At 43.0% G+C, this 23,337-nt stretch overlaps 1 protein-coding gene across 1 annotated transcript in view; it reads right to left on the bottom strand.

Moving 5' to 3' along the window:
* The window catches only part of crhr1 (corticotropin releasing hormone receptor 1), a 167,449-nt gene that overhangs the window by 109,933 nt on the left and 34,179 nt on the right, over nucleotides 1-23,337 (bottom strand). The window contains exon 3 of the mRNA XM_021624572.3: nucleotides 6,932-6,985. Coding sequence (XP_021480247.1) covers nucleotides 6,932-6,985 — 54 coding nt within the window. The remainder of the gene's footprint in view (nucleotides 1-6,931; nucleotides 6,986-23,337) is intronic.

Genomic DNA, 23,337 nt, shown 5'->3' with positions numbered 1-23,337 from the left:
ACCTTTGACAAGCTTCTTTTGTTGGCACTCCAATATGTCCCATAAACATCACAAATTGTCCTTTTGTTTGATTAATTCCGTCGCTATATATCCAAAATGTAAATTTGTTTGGTGCGTTTGATCCAGAAAAACACTGGTTCTAACATGAGCAACGTGACTACAAAATATCTCAAAAGTTACCTGTAAACTTTGCCAAAACATTTCAAACTACTTTTGTAATACAACTTTGTATTTTTTAACGTAAATAATCGATAAAATTGAAGACGGGATGATCGGTGTTCAATACAGGAGGAAAACAAACTGTAGCATGCTTTCTGGTCACGCGCCTCTATCTAACAGTACACTTCAAGTTACCCTCGTTCAAGATGGCCGTACTTCTTCATTACACAAAGGAAAAACCTCAACCAATTTCTAAAGACTGTTGACATCCACTGGAAACGATAGGAACTGTAATAAGAAGGTCCCTTAGAAATCTGGATTCCCAACAAAAACTCATTGAAAAGAGAGTGACCTCAGAAAAAAATCTGAATGGTTTGTCCTCTGGGTTTCGCCTGCTAAATAAGTTATGTTATACTCACAGACATGATTCAAACAGTTTTAGAAACTTCAGAGTGTTTTCTATCCAAATCTACTGCTAATATGCATATCTTATCTTCTGGGGATGAGTAGCAGGCAGTTGAATTTGGGCATGCATTTCATCCCAATGTGAAAATACTGCCCCGTCACCAAGAAGTTAAGAACAAATTATTATCTACAATGACGGCCGACATCGGCCAAACCCTATCCCGGACGATGCTGGGCCAATTATGCGCTGCCCTATGGGACTCCTAATCACAGTCGGTTGTGATACAGCCTGGAATTGAACCAGGGTCTGTAGTGACACCTCTAGCACTGAAATGCAGTGACTTAGACTTCTGTGCCACTCAGGAGCCGAGATGGGGCAAAAGGAGTGGCTAATAAGTCTGGCTGCACATCTGACTTACTGCAAATTGAGAAATTATGTGACTTAAGCCAAGATCAATGATATAAAAATGAAAAAAACTTTAGTGTACTTTAAGTGAAATTAAATATTTCATTGAATCAGGTGGCACTTAAAGTACACCAAAGTTTTTTTCCTAATTTTTATATCATTGATCTTGGCTTAAGTCAAATAATTTCTCAATTTGCAGTAAGTTAGATGTGCAGCCAGAAAAGCATTGCAAGTTTGAATTTTGTAAAGTTAGTGTGGGAAGGGGGGGGGGGGTGCTTTGCTGTTGACACTGTCATTGATTTATTTATAATTCAAGAAACACTTAACCAGTATGGCTACCACAGCATTCTGCAGCGATACGCCATCCCATCTGGTTTGTGCTTAGTGGGACTATCTTTTGTTTTTCATTGGGACAATGACCCAACACTCCTCCAAGCTGTGTAAGGGCTATTTGACCAAGAAGGAGAGTGATAGAGATGACCTGTTCTCCAAAATCACCCGACCTCAACCCAATTGATATTGTTTGGGATGAGTTGGACCGCAGAGTGAAGGAAAAGCAGCCAACAAGTGCTCAGCATATGTGGGAACTCCTTAAAGACTGTTGAAAAAGCATTCCAGGTGAAGCTGGTTGAGAGAATGCAAAGAGTGTGCAAAGCTGTCAAGGCAAAGGGTGGCTACTTTGAAGAATCTCAAATATAAAACATAGTGATTTGTTTAACACTTTTTGGGTTACTACATGATTCCATATCTGTTATTTTATCGTTTTGATGTCTTCACTGTTATTCTACAATGTAGAAAATAGTTAAAATAAAGGAAACCCTGGAATGAGTAGGTGTGTCTAAACCTTTGACTGGTACTGTATGTAAATTGTAAAGTCTTGTGTCTGTAAAGTGTTTTTTTGTTATGTGTCGGACCCCAGTAAGACAAGCTGTCACCATTGGCGTCGGCTAATGAGGATCCTAATAAATCAAATCGATATTGAAAATATGTTAAACATGACTTGAAAAAGCAATCAGTTCCATCTCCTACAGAACTCTATGTGTAACCCCAGCTGAATGGAATTGAAATGTCTGCTAAAGAGATTATAGTGCATGGAGGTGAAACTGGACCTGTGTAGACAGAAAAGTGTACGTTTTCATTCACGTCTGAAACAGAGCCTTTCTAGTTGATTTGCATCAGGGCTTGAAGTGGTTGGGGATGTAGACATTGCATTCACTCTATAAAGTGTGTAATTGTCCAAAGCCTTGGTGCTCTCCGTTTCCTCACATCTTTGTGTGGCAGACCTATGCTAACAGATTGTGTTAATGCCTTGTGTTAATCTGCTTTGCATTGGGTGGATGGCATTTTTACCTTGTAATTGGGAAGGAAGAAGTGGACGAGTGTGTGTGTGTGTGTGTGTGTGTGTAGAAGATCTATTAAAGGAGCTGTCAAAGCTCTTGATCGTTTTGACACGGCAGGCAACATTAGTGACCTTTTAGATACACCACATCACAGAAGTTACCACAAATGTCACAAGCCGTGACCGGTTTCCTATTGATTATCCACACTACTGAGTACAGAAGCGGTTTTACAAGAATCCCAAAGATAATTAGATTAATAGTCTTGTAAACCCGACCCTTGTCAACAGCAGTGACTAGGGTCTGCAATTCATGATGGACTCTTTTGTTAGTTTGATAAGGGGGAAAATGATTGTTTCCGGGGTGTTTCCCCTTCAGACAGACAAATCTCCCAACAAATCATGAGGCAAACATGCCAGAACATTACAATTTAATTCCAAAACGTACAAGCAAAACCTTTGCAGTTGTTTAAATGATGGTGGTTGATGCAAACTAGCTACTTGTGAAATGCACACATTAAAAATAACCTTTGTGATCTCCATCTTGCTAGCCACTATTTTGTGGCAAGGCAGTGACGCAGGAGGTTTCTCTATGACAAACTGACATTCTATTGTGACAAACATTACGTGTTAACCCGGAACATTGGATAAATAGTGGGAGGCGACTTGGCTAGCTTTCGTTGTATATAGATTATCTCAGCAATAACCATTTTAGCAATACACTCTTATCAGAGCGATTTACAGTTAGGGTTAGGTTGCAGTTTTCCCCTGTCATGTTTGTTCATTACTACAATGCCTGAGCACAACAGATGATAGCAATATATGTGCATAAAGATGAAAGCATGATAAAATAATTTTTCCAATTCATGGAAGATAAGCAAAGATGAGTCACAATCTGTGGCCTGCTATGGACCCGTAATCCACCGTGGGTCACTAACATACTAGCAACAACATCTGTGCTAACGTGCTAGCAACAACACGCTAGTGGAAAACATGCTTACAGCAAACCTGAACCTGGGGATAATGGGATTAACACCTCACTGCGGCCTTCCATGATGACCATACCAACAACAAAACAGCAACAACAGCAACCACCATACTAGGGATACAGCTGGGCAGGTAACCTTTAGTGACAGCTGTTGCACTACCAGCGAGGCAGCTGTGTCTGTTAGTCAGGTGAGCTGGGAGAGTGGGAGGAGAGAGGGAGAGAATGAGTGAATGAGAGGGAATGGTAGAGGGAGCGAGGTTGAGAGAGCGACACCAACTGAATGAGAGAGAGAGGGAATGAAAGAGAGAAACGTAGAGAGCAGCAGACTGATGAAGAGGTAAGCAGATTGCTCAGGTGGATAGGCTCTGTTTAGCTATGACACCATGTTGAAATAGTAATTGAGGCAAGCCATATCTGGGCTAGGTAGATGTCAGTAACCTTGTGGGAAAAACACATGAATTTCACATAATCACATTTCACATGTGGAAGGATATAGGATCACATGGGAAAATCCACATATCATCACATTTAAAGTGTTACAAAACCATGATTTAACATGAAATGATGTGGTTTTCTGTAAAGGGTTATGGATGGTTAAATGGAGTAAGAGAAGAGAACACATAAGCAAAATAGGAGTTGTCTGTCTTGGTACATTTAGCGTTGTTGGACTACATATACTAGTGATTCGATGAGTCGTAAGGGGAGAAAAGATTTAAAACTTCAGTGAAGACATCCAAGCCTCACTATGTAAATTAATGAGGTAGAGACACTGGAGGGATTTGAAAACCCAGCACAACCCCAAACACGATTCTGATAAACTAAAATGGAGATAAAACGCAAAGTTGTGTAGCTGCAGGCAGTTTAAAACCAATTAGAGCACGTCAGATTGGAGGAGGCAAGCAGGCAGCCTTCATACGGCTGATGACATTACTCTGGGCTTTGGTAGAAAAATGTGTTACTTATTAATCAAACAAAGGGGACTCTAATTTGTCCTGCACAACTTCTACAGCTACAGGCAGCAATGCATCATGGGCTGCCAAAGAAAAGCCCTAGTGATTGGCTTAGAGAAAATCCTCCCCGTCATTTCATGGAGGTGGGTCAAATTTATCTTTATTTTTTCGAAGAGCACAGCGGGATGTGACATGTACTTTAAACAGTAAAACGAATATTTAAAAAAAATAGGACCGCAAAATAAAGTGTAGTGGCTAAATTGTCTAATATAATTGTCCCAATGCAATTTCCAGCTTAATAATTTAGCTACAATGGAGAGTGGTGGAAGTATGAAAACAAGCATTTCGCTACACCCGCAATAACATCTGCTAAATATGTGAATGTGACCAATAAAATTGGATTTATTTGATTTGAATAGTTCTGACTCATCCAATGTCCAGAGTTTGATTCAAATTGGAACGTGTTAATCCATTTATTTGTTGTTATTCTCTTTACAAAAATTGAAAGAATATTGTAACAAAATGTCATGATTGTTATAAGGAGTGGACCAATGTGCAGCGTTGTAGGCGTATATTTACCTTTGTTACATGAACACCGAACAAAAACAACAAAATACCAAACGTGACGCTAAATAATAGTGCTAACAGGCAACTATCCAAAGTCAAGATCCCAAAAGCACAATGGGGAAATGGCTGCCTAAATATGATCCCCAATCAGAGACAACGATAAATAGCTGTCTCTGATTGGGAACCATATCAGGTCAACATAAATCACTAATCACCTAGATGACACACCCTAGTCTCTATCACGTCCCAACCAACACAGAGAATAAACAGCTTTCTATGGTCAGGGCGTGACACAAAATGGATTCTGATTGAAAATGTCCTTAAATTCAAACTAAGCTAACATACATTGCATGGCCTGGCATTACCAAAACTTTTTTACACATACCTTCAGAACCTGAAGGTTGATTAATGTCTAAGATGTTACTGTGCATAAGTGCAGTCCTTTGTCAGTTGAGTAACAAAACTAGCCCTAGACACATGTTTTCTCTGTATCAAAATGAATAGCAGCTCTTTTGTTTTACATACCGTGAATCATATACACTGCTCAAAACAATAAAGGTAACATTAAAATAACACATACTAGATATGAATGAATGAAATATTCTAATTAAATACTTTTTTCTTTACATAGTTGAATGTGCTGACAACAAAATCACACAAAATGTATCAATGGAAATCATATTTATCAACCCATGGAGGTCTGGATTTGGAGTCACACTCAAAATTAAAGTGGAAAACCACACTACAGGCTGATCCAACTTTGATGTAATGTCCTTAAAACAAGTCAAAATGAGGCTCAGTAGTGTGTGTGGCCTCCACGTGCCTGATCTCCTGAAGGATCTCCTCCCAGACCTGGACTAAAGCATCCGCCAACTCCTGGATAGTCTGTGGTGCAACGTGGGGTTGGTGGATGGAGCGAGACATGGGCGGGCCAGTCCATAGCATCAATGCCTTACTCTTGCAGGAACTGCTGACATACTCCAGCCACATGAGGTCTAGCATTGTCTTGCATTAGGAGGAACCCAGGGCCAATCGCACCAGCATATGGTCTCACAAGGGGTCTGAGGATCTCATCTCTGTACCTAATGGCAGTCAGGCTACCTCTGGCGAGCACATGGAGGGCTGTGCGGCCCCCCAAAGAAATGCTACCCCACACCATGACTGACCCACCGCCAAACCGGTCATGCTGGAGGATGTTGCAGGCAGCAGAACGTTCTCCACGGTGTCTCCAGACTCTGTCATGTCTGTCACATGTGCTCAGTGTGAACCTGCTTTCATCTGTGAAGAGGGCGCCAGTGGCGAATTTGCCAATCTTGGTGTTCTCTGGCAAATGCCAAATGTCCTGCACGGTGTTGGGCTGTAAGCACAACCCCCACATGTGGACGTTGGGCCCTCATACCACCCTCATGGAGTCTGTTTCTGACTGTTTGAGTAGACACATGCACATGTGTGGCCTGCTGGAGGTCATTTTGCAGGGCTCTGGCAGTGCTCCTCCTGCTCCTCCTTGCACAAAGGCGGAGGTAGCGGTCCTGCTGCTGGGTGTTGCCCTCCTACGGCCTCCTCCACGTCTCCTGATGTACTGGCCTGTCTCCTGGTAGCGCCTCCATGCTCTGGACACTACGCTGACAGACACAGCAAACCTTCTTGCCACAGCTCGCATTGATATGCCATCCTGGATGAGCTGCACTACCTGAGCCACTTGTGTGGGTTGTAGACTCCGTCTCATGCTACCACTAGAGTGAAAGCACCGCCAGCATTCAAAAGTGACCAAAACATCAGCCAGGAAGCATAGGAACTGAGAAGTGGTCTGTGGTCACCACCTGCAGAACCACTCCTTTATTGGGGGTGTCTTGCTAATTGCCTATCATTTCCATCTGTTGTCTATTCCATTTGCACAACAGCATGTGAAATGTATTGTCAATCAGTGTTGCTTCCTAAGTGGACAGTTCTGTGATTTCAAAGAAGTGTGATTGACTTGGAGTTACATTGTGTTGTTTAAGTTTTCCCTTTATTTTTTTGAGCAGTGTATTTGGCAAAGCATCAAAAAGTGACACATAAACTGATACCAGGCAAAACACACTTACACTTTGGGACCGCATGAACATTTCTACTGTACTCACCGGCAGTGACATTGCTGGGCGTGAGGGTCAGATTCCACAGTGCCAACGTACGTGCTGAAACACAAGAGGAAAATCATATATTAATACACCACTAAAATATACAGGAAACACATGAATAAAACCATATTCCATTTACAATTAATGTAATTATTCAGGTTTGACATGAAGATGGATACGTGTTGGAACAATGGTGACAACAAAGGAAAAAAAGAGACTCAAAATGTCATAAAAGTCTTATAATTATCTTCTTTGTATTCTGCCCTCCATTACTTTTAAAATGTGCTACCAGTCAACATAGACAATTAGGCATGCAAGACGCAACACCAGAGAAATTATTTCAAAAATCTGACAAGAGACAAAAGAAGAATCGTCTTTGATTAATATCTGTAAACATGATGCTTGCCACTGTAACCAACCATTCCCTACGCCCCTTTCCCCCTATCCCTCACCCACCACTCTCCCCTTATAATATATAAACTCATCAAAAAAAAGAAACGTCCCTTTTTCAGGACCCTGTCTTTCAAAGATAATCCATAAAAATCCAAATAACTTCACAGATCTTAATTGTAAGGGCTTTAAACACGGTTTCCCATGCTTGTTCAATTAACCATAAATTAATGAACATGCACCAGTGGAACAGTCGTTAAGACACTAACAGCTTACAGATGGTAGGCAATTAAGGTCACAGTTATGAAAACTTGGGACCCTAAAGAGGCCTTTCTACTGACTCTGCAAAACAAAGATGCCCAGGGTACCTGCTCATCTGCATGAAAGTGCCTTAGGCACGCTGCAAGGAGGCATGAGGATTGCAGATGTGGCCAGGGCAATAAATTGCAATGTCCGTACTGTGAGACGCCTAAAACAGCACTACAGGGAGACAGGGCGGACAGCTGATCTTCCTTGCAGTGGGAGACCACGTGTAACAACACCTGCACAGGATCGGTACATCTAAACATCACACCTGCGGGACAGGTACAGGATGGCAACAACAACTGCCCGAGTTACACCAGGAACGCACAATCCCTCCATCAGTGCTCAGACTTTCCGCAATAGGCTGAAAGAGGCTGGACTCTGAGAGCTTGTAGACATCCCCGGCAACATCACCAGACATCCCCGGCAACAGCGTCAACTACGGGCACAAACCCACCATCGCTGGACCAGACAGGACTGGCAAAAGTGCTCTTCACTGATGAGTTGTAGTTTTGTCTCATCAGGGGTGATGGTCGGATTTGCGTTTATCGCTGAAGGAATGAGCATTAAACCAAGGCCTATACTCTGGAGCGGGATAGATTTGGAGGTGGAGGGTCCATAATGGTCTGGGGCGGTGTGTCACAGCATCGTCGGACTGAGCTTGTTGTCATGCAGGCAATATCAATGCTGTGCGTTACAAGGAAGACATCCTCCTCCCTCGTGGTAACCTTCCTGCAGGCTCATCCTGACATGACCCTCCAGCATGACAATGCCACCAGCCATGCTGTGCGTGATCTCCTGCAAGACAGGAATGTCAGTGTTCTGCCATGGCCAGCTAAGAGCCTGGATCTCAATCCCATTGAGTACGTCTGGGACCTGTTGGATCAGAGGGTGAGGGTGAGGGCCATTCCCCCAGAAATGTCCAGGAACTTGCAGGTGCCTTGGTGGAAGAGTAGGGTAACATCTCACAGCAAGACCTGGTAAATCTGGTGCAGTCCACAAGGAGGAGATGCACTGCAGTACTTAATAATGCAGCTGGTGGCCACACCAGATACTGACTGTTACTTTTGATTTTGACCCCCCCTTTGTTCAGGGACACATTATTCCATTTCTGTTAGTCACATGTCTGTGGAACTTGTTAGGTTTCTGTCTCAGTTGTTGAATCTTGTATTGGTCATACAAATATTTACACATGTTAATAAGTTTGTTTAAAATAAACTTTTTTGCTGTATTTATATGGAAATATTCCCTTTTTCTCTCCGGCATATGCTTTGATGTACAGTTGCATTATTCAAAAAGTGCAGGGTACATTGCACCCATGGAGCATGTTTCGTTTGAGCCAGGGCCGCATCGCATCTAATCATGAAGGAAACCTAGCACTCATGACTGTCAAATAGTTCCTTCCAAACATAATTCCATGCCCGTCTAACGTCTCTTTTCCCCTCATTGAACTTAGATCAAAGGACAGTTGGATAGAGGACGCTATCTATGTCAATAAAACATAAATATACTGTATATTAAAACATTCATAAAGTACAGGCAGTTTGGGCTGTTTTTTAATAAGGTGATGAAGTCAGAGGCAGTCTTACATGAATGGACAGGCCGTCCTTTAATTTAATCTTAGATCATCCTCAAGTCCTGAGCCGGAATATAGAGGTCACACAACACACTGTAGTGGCTCAAACACACAACCCATTTCATCCTCAAAACACTGCTAACTGTTTCCATGATTCATCCTGTATCTTTGTTGGATTCATATCCCATTTTGGTAGGAGTCCATGTTCATGTTCAGTATGTGAGACTTGGCCTTGCTAGTAGGCCGTGTAATGTTGATATGATGGTTGATATTTACAATGCATTTTCACAGCTCCTAAAGGCCTGTCTCTTCGGCCTTCAGTCTGTTCCCCCTATCTGCCACTGTGGCTGTCATCCACTGACATAAAACAAGTTGGCCCAAGAACATGATTTCAACATAAACGGTTGTGTTATGTTCAGAGAAAGACACACACAGACACACATCCATGCACACATGCACACACACCCACTAACCCTCTAACCAATGGACCGCATGTCCACACACTGTGAGCATTGTGAGGACATGCGGTCGGCTAGTTGGAGGGTAGGTCACACAGACAGCACACACAGAACGTGTGGTACTACATTGATAACACAAGTCCTACAATCCATCTTCAGAATGATTCTATAATAGAGGAATTCCCCAGGGACGTACTCACGCGTGATGATTGTGTCCACGCTCCACAAACATTACCATAACATCCTCCTGGCTAGTGTTTCCATCCACTTAGCTTGAAGCTAGCCCGGCCAGAGCTCCTGTGCTACCACCGAAGCATACTCCTGGGCTACAATATCCGGACCCACGACCGGTCTATCGATGTCACCGCATGAAGAGAAATAAACAGACTTAACCCCATCACGACGTCCCCCAAAGGCTAACTTTCTAGCGCTTGCTTGCTAATTCGGCCTGCTAACTGCTAGCTTGTTTAGCTCCGGTCTGCTAACTGCTAGCTTGTTTAGCCCCGGCCTACTAACTGTTAGCTTGTTAGCACAGGCCTGCTAACTGTCTGAATCGCCGCGTCCCCAGCCAGCCCAACCACTCACTAGACCCATATTTATTTTCAATCTCTTTTCGATTTTTAATTTGATTATACCTCCCGGTAACCTGCCTCACCCAATGTGATACGGAATCGCTATTATTTTACATTTTTAGAACACATTCAAGAACCTCCAGAAGCTAACCAGCTAACTAGCTACCAGCTATTTAGTCATTGTTAGCCACTGCTAGCAACTTTTACCTTCTGCACAGCCAGCCAGTTTTTTTTTTGCCTGGATAATACTTGCCAGTCTAGCTTCCCTGTCCCATCTACCGCTGCCCCCTGGACACTGTGATCACTTAGCTACATAGCTGATGCCTGCTGGACTGTCCATTAATCACAGTACTCCATTCTGTTTGTTTATGCTTTTATCAGGCTCTGTGTGTAGTTAATCCGACCCTCTCTGCCTAGTCAACGCCATTTTACCTGCTGTTGTTGTCTCACCTACTGTTTTAGCTAGCTCTCCCAATCAACACCTGCGATTACTGTATGCCTCTCTCAAATGTCAATATGCCTTGTATACTGTTGTTCAGGTTAGTTATCATTGTTTTAGTTTACAATGGAGCCCCTAGTTCCACTCTTCATACCCCTGATACCTCCTTTGTCCCGCCTCCCACACATGCGGTGACCTCTCCCATTACAACCAGCATGTCCAGAGATACAACCTCTCTTATCATCACCCAGTGCCTGGGCTTACCTCCGCTGTACCCGCACCCCACCATACCCCTGTCTGCGCATTATGCCCTGAATATATTCTACCATGCCCAGGAATCTGCTACTTTTATTCTTTGTCCCCAACGCTCTAGGCGACCAGTTTTGATAGCCTTTAGCCGCACCCTCATACTACTCTTCCTCTGTTCCGCGGGTGATGTAGAGATAAACCCAGGTCCTGCATGTCCCCAGGCACCCTCATTTGTTGACTTCTGTGATCGAAAAAGCCTTGGTTTCATGCATGTCAACATCAGAAGCCTCCTCCCTAAGTTTGTTTTACTCACTGCTTTAGCACACTCTACTAACCCTGATGTCCTTGCTGTGTCTGAAACCTGGCTCAGGAAGGTCACCAAAAATTCTGAGACTTCCATACCCAACTATAACATTTTTCGTCAAGATAGAACTGCCAAAGGGGGAGGAGTTGCAGTCTACTGCAGAGATAGCCTGCAAAGTAATGTCATACTTTCCAGGTTCATACCCAAACAGTTCGAACTACTAATTTTAAAAATGACTCTCTCCAGAAATAAGTCTCTCACTGTTGTCGCCTGCTACCTACCCCCCTCAGCTCCCAGCTGTGCCCTGGACACCATTTGTGAATTGATCGCCCCCCATCTAGCTTCAGAGTTTGTTCTGTTAGGTGACCTAAACTGGGATATGCTTGACACCCCGGCAGTCCTACAATCTAAGCTAGATGCCCTCAATCTCACACAAATCATCAAGGAAACCACCAGGTACAACCCTAAATCTGTAAACAAGGGCACCCTCATAGACGTCATCCTGACCAACTGGCCCTCCAAATACACCTCCGCTGTCTTCAACCAGGATCTCAGCGATCACTGCCTCATTGCCTGTATCCGCTACGGATCCGCAGTCAAACGACCACCCCTCATCACTGTCAAACTCTCCCTAAAACACTTCTGTGAGCAGCCCTTTCTAATCGACCTGGCCTGGTCTTCGAAAGCCAAGTCAACAAACAAGTCTCTGACCATCTCGAATCCCACCGTACCTTCTCCGCTGTGCAATCTGGTTTCCGAGCCGGTCACGGGTGCACCTCAGCCACGCTCAAGGTACTAAACGATATCATAACCGCCATCGATAAAAGACAGTACTGTGCAGCCGTCTTCATCGACCTTGCCAAGGCTTTCGACTCTGTCAATCACCATATTCTGCCTTGCCTAGTTCACCAACTACTTTTCTATGGGGGTGCCACAGGATTCAATTCTCGGGCCGACTCTTTTCTCTGTATATATCAATGATGTTGCTCTTGCTGCGGGCGATTCCCTGATCCACCTCTACGCAGACGACACCATTCTATATACTTCCGGCCTGTCCTTGGACACTGTGCTATCTAACCTCCAAACGAGCTTCAATGCATACAACACTCCTTCCGTGGCCTCCAACTGCTCTTAAACGCTAGTAAAACCAAATGCACGCTTTTCAACCGTTCGCTGCCTGCACCCGCACGCCCGACTAGCATCACCACCCTGGATGGTTCCGACCTAGAATATGTGGACATCTATAAGTACCTAGGTGTCTGGCTAGAATGTAATCTCTCCTTCCAGACTCATATCTAACATCTCCAATCTAAAATCAAATCTAGAGTTGGCTTTCGATTCCGCAACAAAGCCTCCTTTACTCACGCCGCCAAACTTACCCTGGTAAAACTGACTCTCCTACCGATCCTCGACTTCGGCGATGTCATCTACAAAATAGCTTCCAATACTCTACTCAGCAAACTGGATGCAGTTTATCACAGTGCCATCCGTTTTGTTACTAAAGCACCTTATACCACCCACCACTGCGACCTGTATGCTCTAGTCGGCTGGCCCTCGCTACATATTCGTCGCCAGACCCACTGGCTCCAGGTCATCTACAAGTCCATGCTAGGTAAAGCTCCGCCTTATCTCAGTTCACTGGTCACGATGGCAACACCCACCCGTAGCACGCGCTCCAGTAGGTGTATCTCACTGATCATCCCTAAAGCCAACACCTCATTTGGCCACCTTTCGTTCCAGTTCTCTGCTGCCTGTGACTGGAACGAATTGCAAAAATCGCTGAAGTTGGAGACTTTTATCTCCCTCACCAACTTCAAACATCTGCTATCTGATTAGCTAACCGATCGCTGCAGCTGTACATAGTCTATCGGTAAATAGCCCACCCAATTTTACCTACCTCATCCCCATACTGTTTATATTTATTTACTTTTTTGCTCTTTTGCACACCAATATCTCTACCTGTACATGACCATCTGATCATTTATCACTCCAGTGTTAATCTGCAAAATTGTAATTATTCACCTACCTCCTCATGCCTTTTGCACACAATGTATATAGACTCTCTTTTTTTCTACTGTGTTATTGACTTGTTAATTGTTTACTCCATGTGTAACTCTGTGTTGTCTGTTCACACTGCTATGCTTTATCTTGGCCAGGTCGCAGTTGCAAATGAGAACTTGTTCTCAACTAGCCTACCTGGTTAAATAAAGGTAAAATAAAAAATAAATAAAAAATAATATTATAATTAGACAGGCTGCAACCTATTCCCTACACAGTGCACTACTTTTGACCAGAATCCCATCGGCCCTGGTCAAAACTAGTGCACTACATAGGGTGCCATTTGGGACTCAAGCAATCATTCCAGAGAGACTGCAGACCCCTAGTGATCCTATGCCCTTGGTTCAGGGAGCTTTCAGGTTCAGTGAGCCCCTGCATGGGTAGATGATATGTCAAAGGACCAGGCCAATGAGATAACATGCCCTGCAACCTATACAGGCTCAGAGCCAATACAGTACAAACAGATCCCTGTGATCTCTCTGATACCTTGAGATACACAGTACTGTATGTATTCAATGGGCACTCTAATAGATCACCCATCTCCCAAGACCAAGTCCCATCTCATGATGGTCTTCTGTACAGTAGCAGAGGTCAATGCCCTCTACTCTACCAGACGGGGTCAGTGTGGCTGACTGAACTCAACTGAAGAGGGGTCAGAGTCAGAGTTGTCCTCCAGCTAGTCACCCTATTGTAGCTCTCAGAGTATACCGTTCACACTGGTCTCAAATTCTATCAAGAACTCAAATATCACACAACTACTTGAGAAAGGTGCCACTCTTCAGTGCACTGGTGGTTTGCTCTAAACCAGCTACCATAACAATTGTCAACATCATGCCATCCTGCATCCATCTGCTGGCTTACCTCTGAAGCTAAGCAGGGTTGGTCATGGATGGGGGACCAGATGCTGCTAGAAGTGGTGTTGGAGGGCAAGTAGGAGGCACTCTTTCCTCTGGTCTAAAAGTAAATATCCCCACTACCTCAGGACAGTAATTGGGGACATTGCCCTGTGTAGGGTGCTGTCTTTCTGATGGGACATTGAACAGGTGTCCTGACTCTCTGTGGTCATTAATTATTGTAAGAGTAGGGGTGTTAAACCCAGTGTTCTGGCTATATTCTGTCCCTCATACCATCATGGCCACCCAATTATCCCCAGCTTGTAACTCTTCCCCAGGTTGTTGCTGTGAATGTGTTCTCAGTCAACTCTCCAGGTTATAAAAAAACAGATCCAGCCCTACCACTCACCTAAATACTGTGCTCACGCACCAATAATTATTCCTTGCATTCATTCATGTGAGTGAGTCATCCCACACACACGTTCCAGTGATTCATTTCACCGCTGACTGGCGTAATGCAACTTGACAAGTTTATTGCTCAATTAATAAACTATGACTCATGCAAACTGCAGATGTTAGAAACAGAGCCTAAAACAGTTGCAATCATCTTTTCACACCATTTCAAGTAAAATCAAGCTTTTTGTTCTCAATAATTGGCTTACTGTGAAGATTGATGGATAGGCAGGATAGGCAGTACCGCTCTCTCTCTCCCCCACACACTGGAAGCTATTAGTGACTGTGTGATGAGTACAGTATAAGCTATGTAGATAAGAGATCTACCCAGGCAAATCCGGGATAAATACAAATAGGTTAGAATGTAGGAATTACTTACGGTAGTCATTTCAGAAAGTTGTTAAGGGAGACGTTCAATACTACAACCAATTCAACAACAACTTGTTGGTGTAATAGCACTGAGAAATCATGGCCTTCAGAGGCCCATTATGGGGAGACAGACATTGATTCATGAAATTTGAGATGAGATGTTGATCACTGTTTGATCCGCATACTTTCCCAAAGCTTCCCTCTGTTTAACAGGCACAGATATCAGAGATGGATGGAGCCAGAGAGAGAGAGGGAGAGAGAGATGAGAGAGAGAGAATGAGACAGAAAAGGAGAGAGAGGGAGAGATGAGAGAGAGACAGATTACTCTCTTGATATGTGGAAGGGAGTAAACATCCTCTACTGCAGATAGCAGGATGTCTGGTGGGAAGGAACATCAAATCCATAGGAAAACATGCTCTGAATTTTGTGAATGAAATGACAAAGCCTATAGAATAAACAACCAGGTATACAATTATGGGGAGGTGTTCATATCTTACTGGACATATTAAGTTTACACAGCAGCAAGTAATAATACGAGGGGGCCACTGTACATATCCCCATTGTTCTGTTGAATAGTCACCATGGAAACAGAACAACTGCTGCACAACCCCCCACCCCCCCCACCCCACCCCACCCACAAGTTTGATATGTCAACGTCTATTGACGCCAGCCAGCCATCGCCCTTGATTGCGCTGACTTCTAAACAGCAGTTCTTAGAACAGTTTATTGAAGTGGGCTGAGACGATTGTGTTAAACAAAGTCGATGATTTCTCTCTGCGTTAATAGCTTGTCTATTAGACATCCTCAGTGTTCTTTCTCAGCACTGCAACGACCTTAATCATAAGCCGCTATCATCACGTTCCCCTCTTTTCTCTGCTCATAATCATTTGCCACAGTATCTTCCCTTTGTAGGTCAAAAGGGGGCTCATAAAGGCTATGGATAAAAAAGGATATACATTATTCTTTATTTTACTAAGCTGCTTAATTGCAACCAAGTAGTGGCTAATGTGCATCTTATCCTTCGATATCCCTTCAAAAGCACTTGTGGCTAATTAAAGAAATGTGTGCGTACCCATGATTGCATGCAGTGTTACTGAACCATCGCTCGCTGGTCCAACTGCCACAAATAGTTAATTGCACACAAGCTAATTTGATCCTTAAAGGAAGAAGGAAATTGCTTATTGCTGTCACGTTCGCCCTAATGATGAGACCATGATGAACCCCTAGACATACAAAAACCCTAGACATACAAAAACTAGAGTAGCCACCCTAGTCACACCCTGACCTAACCAAAATATATGGAAAAACAGTTGAAAATGGCTTCCATCCAATTAGCAGGCTTATTCAAGGGAGACAACATCAATACTGCAGCTTCATCAGCGTTTTTTTGAACCTTTATTTAACTAGACAAATACTGACCTGTATTGTATGCAAACATTTTTTTTTTATTATATTATTTTATACTAATACAATTGTACACGATTTTGTTTAACAAGTAATACAAGTTTTGTATATCCCCAAAAGCACAAATCAAAATCGACAAAGAAGTGGTTAATTGGCAACAACATTTTGCAATGGCCATCTCAGTCTCAGAACGTCAAACCCAATAAAAACTGGTGGTTTGAATTTCAGAAGGAAGTCCAAAAGTGCAGACAAGGGATACCAAGGATCTAGAAGGATTTTTGCATGGAGAAGGATTGTGTATGGGGGAATGGTCTAAGCTCCCTCCCAATGTGTTCTCCAACTCATACAACAGCTCGGTGCAGTTATCTTCGCAAGTTGAGGTATTGAAAGGTTTTGAAAACAGTTTTTTTTTAAAGATACATTACTTGTTAAACCAAATCTCTTTCTCTGAGCAATTGTATTAGTATAAAATATATATTTTTGGAACATACAATGTAACTTAGTATTTGAATTATTTATTTTATACAGTCATTTTTGCTCATCTTTTCAAGGGTGTCAATAATTTTGGAACCCCACTCTATTTGCATAGTTTATTTGCAAAGCTCTAGTCTCGTCAGAGATGAGCAGTATTTCTGTTACATGTACTGTATGTGAAATATGTATTTTAATTTCTTCTGAGTATTTTGCATTTTGTATTACACTGGGCTGAACTACACTCAATGTATTTTCGAACAAGATATTTCGAAAGCTGTAATTTGTATTTTCTAAATATTTCTCTATACCATTTTTATACAGCTGTTCACATTTTTGTTGTCCTCTTTCACCCTACGTTGGTATCAAAAGTCTGATGGCGCTACTGTGTGATGAGAGTTTCTACTAAATGAACAGTGCATTCGGAAAGTATTCAGACCCCTTTCCTTTTTCAACATTTTGTTACATTACAGCCGTATTCTGAAATGGATTCAATTACTTTTTCTATCATCAATCTACACACAATACCCCATAATGATAAAGCAAAAACAGATTTTGAGAAATGTTTGCAAATGTATAAGTATTCAGACCCTTTGCTATGAGACTTGAAATTGAGCTCAGGTGCATCCTGTGTCCATTGATCATCCTTGAGGATTTTCTACAACTTGATTGGAGTCCACCTGTGGTAAATACAATTGTTTGAATGTGATTTGGAAAGGCACGCATCTGTCTATGTAAGGTCAAATCAAATCAAATCAAATCAAATGTTATTTGTCACATACACATGGTTAGCAGATGTTAATGCGAGTGTAGCGAAATGCTTGTGCTTCTAGTTCCGACAATGCAGTAATAACAAGTAATCTAACTAACAATTCCAAAACTACTGTCTTGTACACAGTGTAAGGGGATAAAGAATATGTACAGAAGGATATATGAATGAGTGATGGTACAGAGCAGCATAGGCAAGATACAGTAGATGGTATCGAGTACAGTATATACATATGAGATGAGTATGTAAACAAAGTGGCATAGTTAAAGTGGCTAGTGATACATGTATTACATAAGAATACAGTCGATGATATAGAGTACAGTATATACGTATGCATATGAGATGAATAATGTAGGGTAAGTAACATTATATAAGGTAGCATTGTTTAAAGTGGCTAGTGATATATTTACATCATTTCCCATCAATTCCCATTATTAAAGTGGCTGGAGTTGAGTCAGTGTCAGTGTGTTGGCAGCAGCCACTCAATGTTAGTGGTGGCTGTTTAACAGTCTGATGGCCTTGAGATAGAAGCTGTTTTTCAGTCTCTCGGTCCCAGCTTTGATGCACCTGTACTGACCTCGCCTTCTGGATGATAGCGGGGTGAACAGGCAGTGGCTCGGGTGGTTGATGTCCTTGATGATCTTTATGGCCTTCCTGTGACATCGGGTGGTGTAGGTGTCCTGGAGGGCAGGTAGTTTGCCCCCGGTGATGCGTTGTGCAGACCTCACTACCCTCTGGAGAGCCTTACGGTTGAGGGCGGAGCAGTTGCCGTACCAGGCGGTGATACAGCCCGCCAGGATGCTCTCGATTGTGCATCTGTAGAAGTTTGTGAGTGCTTTTGGTGACAAGCCGAATTTCTTCAGCCTCCTGAGGTTGAAGAGGCGCTGCTGCGCCTTCTTCACAATGCTGTCTGTGTGAGTGGACCAATTCAGTTTGTCTGTGATGTGTTGTTGCCTACCCTCACCACCTGGGGGCGGCCCGTCAGGAAGTCCAGTACCCAGTTGCACAGGGCGGGGTCGAGACCCAGGGTCTCGAGCTTGATGACGAGCTTGGAGGGTACTATGGTGTTGAATGCGGAGCTGTAGTCGATGAACAGCATTCTCACATAGGTATTCCTCTTGTCCAGATGGGTTAGGGCAGTGTGCAGTGTGGTTGAGATTGCATCGTCTGTGGACCTATTTGGGCGGTAAGCAAATTGGAGTGGGTCTAGGGTGTCAGGTAGGGTGGAGGTGATATGGTCCTTGACTAGTCTCTCAAAGCACTTCATGATGACGGAAGTGAGTGCTACGGGGCGGTAGTCGTGCACAGTAGACTGTGCATGTCTGAGCAAAAACCAAGCCATGAAGTCAAAGGAATTGCACATAGAGCTCCGAGACAGGATTGCGTCGAGGCACAGATCTGGGGAAGGTTACAAAACATTTCTGCAGCATTGTAGATCCCCAAAAGACAGTGGCCTTCATCATTCTCAAATGGAAGAAGTTTGGAACACCCAAGACTCTTCCTAGAGCTGGCCATCTGGCCAAAATAAGCATTAGGAGGAGAGGCCTTGGTCAGGGAGGTGAGCAAGAACCCGATGGTTCAAGAACCCCACTAAACTAGGCCAATGACAGTTCCCAGTGTGCTTTGCAGTTGTTCATTTTCATATATACCTTTACATTTTGGTCATTTAGCAGACACTCTTCTCCAGAGTAACAGTGCATTCAATTTAGGTAGATGAACAACAACATATCCAGTCATAGTAAGTAAGACGTTTCTGTAACGTTACTGAGAATGTTGTTGCTTTTTTTTAACTAAATACAATACTTTGCAGAAATATGTTTTATTTGATTTTGATACATTGGTCTTTGGGGTATTTTTAAAGTAGTATATTGTCATTGTAGTTTGTCATTCATGCCCATCCCTATGTTGTGTTTTCACCTTTCATGTGGAAGTTGAAAAGACAAGGAAGAAATAGCTCTGAAAAATTGTGTGATGGGCAGGGAAGACTATGTTCCCGTTCGTTGTGTGTCATCTCAGAACTTTTGCGTTGTTTATTTCCCAAGAATGCTCTAGGAGAAGGTGGTGACCTCATGACATGAGAATGACAGTTGAAGAAAGAAACTGTTACATTTTGTTCTGTGTAAACTCTATATCCAACCATATGTCTGACCTTTTCCTCTGAAAGAGACACAAAATAACCTATCCTCTGTGGTGGCTGACAATTTCATGTGAAAATGTATGATGAAGGGTTGAGAAAATATATTTGTCATCCTTTCTCAGTAACCATCTTTGAACAGACTGGGTAAAGGGAAACAAAGACATGACCCCAAAAAATCCCATTGAATCCCATTTTAAACACTATCATGGTGAGTGGGAGTTATGGATAATTTCATCTTTGACATGTCTAGATAATGTGCTTGACATGATATCCTCGATGCTCTGACGCTAAAGCTCTTCACTTTTCATGGGCCTCTGTGTAGCCAACTGTATAGTCGTGGCCAAAAGTTTTGAGAATTACACAAATATTCATTTTCACAAAGTCTGTTACTTCAGTTTGTATGATGGCAATTTGCATATACTCCAGAATGTTATGAAGAGTGATCAGATAAATTGCAATTAATTGCAAAGTCCCTCTTTGCCATGCAAATGAACTGAATCCCCCAAAAACATTTCCACTGCATTTCAGCCCTTCCACAAAATGACCAGCTGACATCATGTCAGGGATTCTCTCGTTAACACATGTGTAAGTGTTGACAAGGACAAGGCTGGAGATCACTCTGTCATGCTGATTGAGTTTGAATAACAGACTGGAAGCTTTAAAAGGAGGGTGGTGCTTGGAATCATTGTTTTTCCTCTGTCATCCATGGTTAAATGCAAGGAAACTCGTGCCGCCATCATTGCTTAGCTCAAAAAGGGATTCACAGGCAAGGATATTGCTGCCAGTAAGATTGCCCCTAAATCAACCATTTATCGGATCATCAAGAACTTCAAGGAGAGTGGTTCAGTTGTTGTGAAGAAGGCTTCAGGGCGCCCAAGAAAGTCCAGCAAGCGCAAGGACCGTCTCCTAAAGTTGATTCAGCTGCAGGATCGGGGCACCACCAGTACAGAGCATGCTCAGGGATGGCAGCAGGCAGGTGTGAGTGCATCTGCATGCACAGTGAGGCGAAGACTTTTGGAGGATGGCCTGGTGTCAAGAAGGGCAGCAAAGAAGCCACTTCTCTCCAGAAAAAAACATCAGGGACAGACTGATATTCTGCAAAAGGAACAGGAATTGGACTGCTGACGACTGGGGTAAAGTCATTTTCTCTGATGAATCCCCTTTCCGATTGTTTGGGGCATCCGGAAAAAAGCTTGTCCGGAGAAGACAAGGTGAGCGCTACCATCATTCCTGTCTCATGCCAACAGTAAAGCATCCTGAGACCATTCATGTGTGGGGTTGCTTCTCAGCCAAGGGAGTGTGCTCACATTTATGCCTAAGAATACAGTCATGAATAAAGAATGGTACCAACACATCCTCCGAGAGCAACTTCTCCCAACCATCCAGGAACAGTTTGGTGACAAACAACGCCTTTTCCAGCGTGTTGGAGCACCTTGCCATAAGGCAAAGGTGATAACTAAGTGGCTCGGGGAACAAAACATTGATATTTTGGGTCCATGGCCAGGAAACTCCCCAGACCTTAGTCCCATTGAGAACTTGTGGTCAATTCTCAAGAGGCGGGTGGACAACCAATAACCCACAAATTCTGACAAAGTCCAAGCATTAATTATGCAAGAATGGACAACCATCAGTCAGAATGTGGCCCAGAAGTTAATTGACAGCATGCCAAGAAGGGTCAACACTGCAAATATTGACTCTTTGCATCAACTTCATGTAATTGTCAATAAAAGCCTTTGACACGTATGAAAGGCTTGTAATTATACTTCAATACTCCATAGTAACATCTGACAAAAATATCTAAAAACACTGAAGCAGCAGACTTTGTGAAAATTAAAATGTGTCATTCTCAAAACTGAAGGTTTGTGCTACAGGTCAAACTATCGTTGCATTACAGGCCAAATGAGCCTTGCATCTTGTCAGTCAAACCCTCATAAGAAGCTATAAAGACGGGTCTATGAAGTGTGCTCTATAACATGATATCTATTCCACATGCAGTCTCTGATAACTCAGAGACAATCCATCTTCATAGATCTTATCGGATCTGAGCTCCACCAAATCATGTCCTCAAACACATTGTGTTCACACATACAGCACAGAGCAACTGCTCCACATAATGTTTTGATTGGCCTTTGAAGTGAAAGTGGAGGGTGATGGGTGCGAGGTGTGGGGGTGGGAAGGCTAATCCTTATGGAAAAGAGACTGCAATCATCACAGACTACTCCTAGATCGATACTGAGGGTAACTAAGGTGCAACTCTAAGTCCCATCACCATCGCAGACGATTAGACAGTTTTGATAAACTGCTCATGCAAGAAGATCCCACAGCCTACGGAAATCTCCTGCCCACACCATTGTCATGTAGTCAAGCAAAACACCCGTCTCAACATCAACAGTGAAGAGGCGACTCCAGGAGGCTGGCCTTCTAGGCAGAGTTTCAAAGAAAAAGCCATATCTCAGACTGGCCAATAAAAATAAAATATTAAAATGGGCAAAAGAACAGACACTGGACAGAGGAACTCTGCCTCGGAAGGCCAGCATCCCGGAGTCGCCTCTTCACTGTTGACGTTGAGACTGGTGTTTTGTGGGTACTATTTAATGAAGAGTCCAGTTGAGGACTTGTGAGGCGTCTGTTTCTCATAAGACAACATGTCGCCAATGTTATGTTGAAAGAACACTTGGCCCCTAAGCTTATTGAGTTGCAACTTGCTGATGTGTTTGATAGTAATCACCCGAGTCTGCCACTGTTTTGGGCAAAATTACAAATGGAGACCCTGCTCCCCTTCTCCTACCCCCATCCCTCCTCTGAGGTTTCCTACAAATGACAATATTCAATATTAAAAAATTCAAAACACATTTGCGAGCATCTTGTGTCCCACCGCAATCTACTTTGTAACATGATTCCCTATGAAAGACTGCCAGACAGACACATACTGTACTCGGGTAATAGGTAGTCTTAATGAGCTGCAGAACATCAGTAGTGAGCGTAGTAGCAGCTGACTCGATACTGCAGTGCACCTCTAGTTTCCATGCAAAAAAAATTTACTTGAGAAATACTGCACCAGACACCTTAGCTTGATGTCAAATTGAACGACCAAGACCTCCTCGGCAAAAACATTGATGTTAATGACAGACTTCTTGATTTATCTTAATTAATTCAGACTATTTTGAAGGAAAATGGTTGACTCAATAGGGACAAACAACAATAACTGCCAGGGTACGATATAGTGAACGTAACACACCCACACCGAACCCACACCGAACCATAACTCCAAGACCCAAATCTTATTTTTCAAAATTGAGCAGCAGAAAAACACATGCAAAATTATTGCTTTCAGCCCTCCATTAAAAAAAAAAAAAACGTTTTGAAAGCTTTGTGTTATTATAGGTGATTGGGACTACAAAGTGCACATGGACTTCTACTGGGAACACATTCTTGCTCAGTTGCATTGCTGTTGGCAACTGATGCTGTGGACTGACCAATATGACTGTTGTTGCCTATGTACAGTATTCCACCAGTGCCTATTCAGTGAAGGGGAAACTCAGAATGATTCAACTTCCGATTTAACATGATAGACCATTAAAAATGTTCCTACACCATATTCCCCGCCCACATAGAAAACTGTCC

The sequence above is a fragment of the Oncorhynchus mykiss genome, chromosome 12 (assembly GCF_057628025.1).
Source record: "Oncorhynchus mykiss isolate SJ-2025 chromosome 12, ASM5762802v1, whole genome shotgun sequence".
Taxonomy (NCBI): domain Eukaryota; kingdom Metazoa; phylum Chordata; class Actinopteri; order Salmoniformes; family Salmonidae; genus Oncorhynchus; species Oncorhynchus mykiss.
This window is presented reverse-complemented; position numbering and strand designations above follow the sequence as displayed.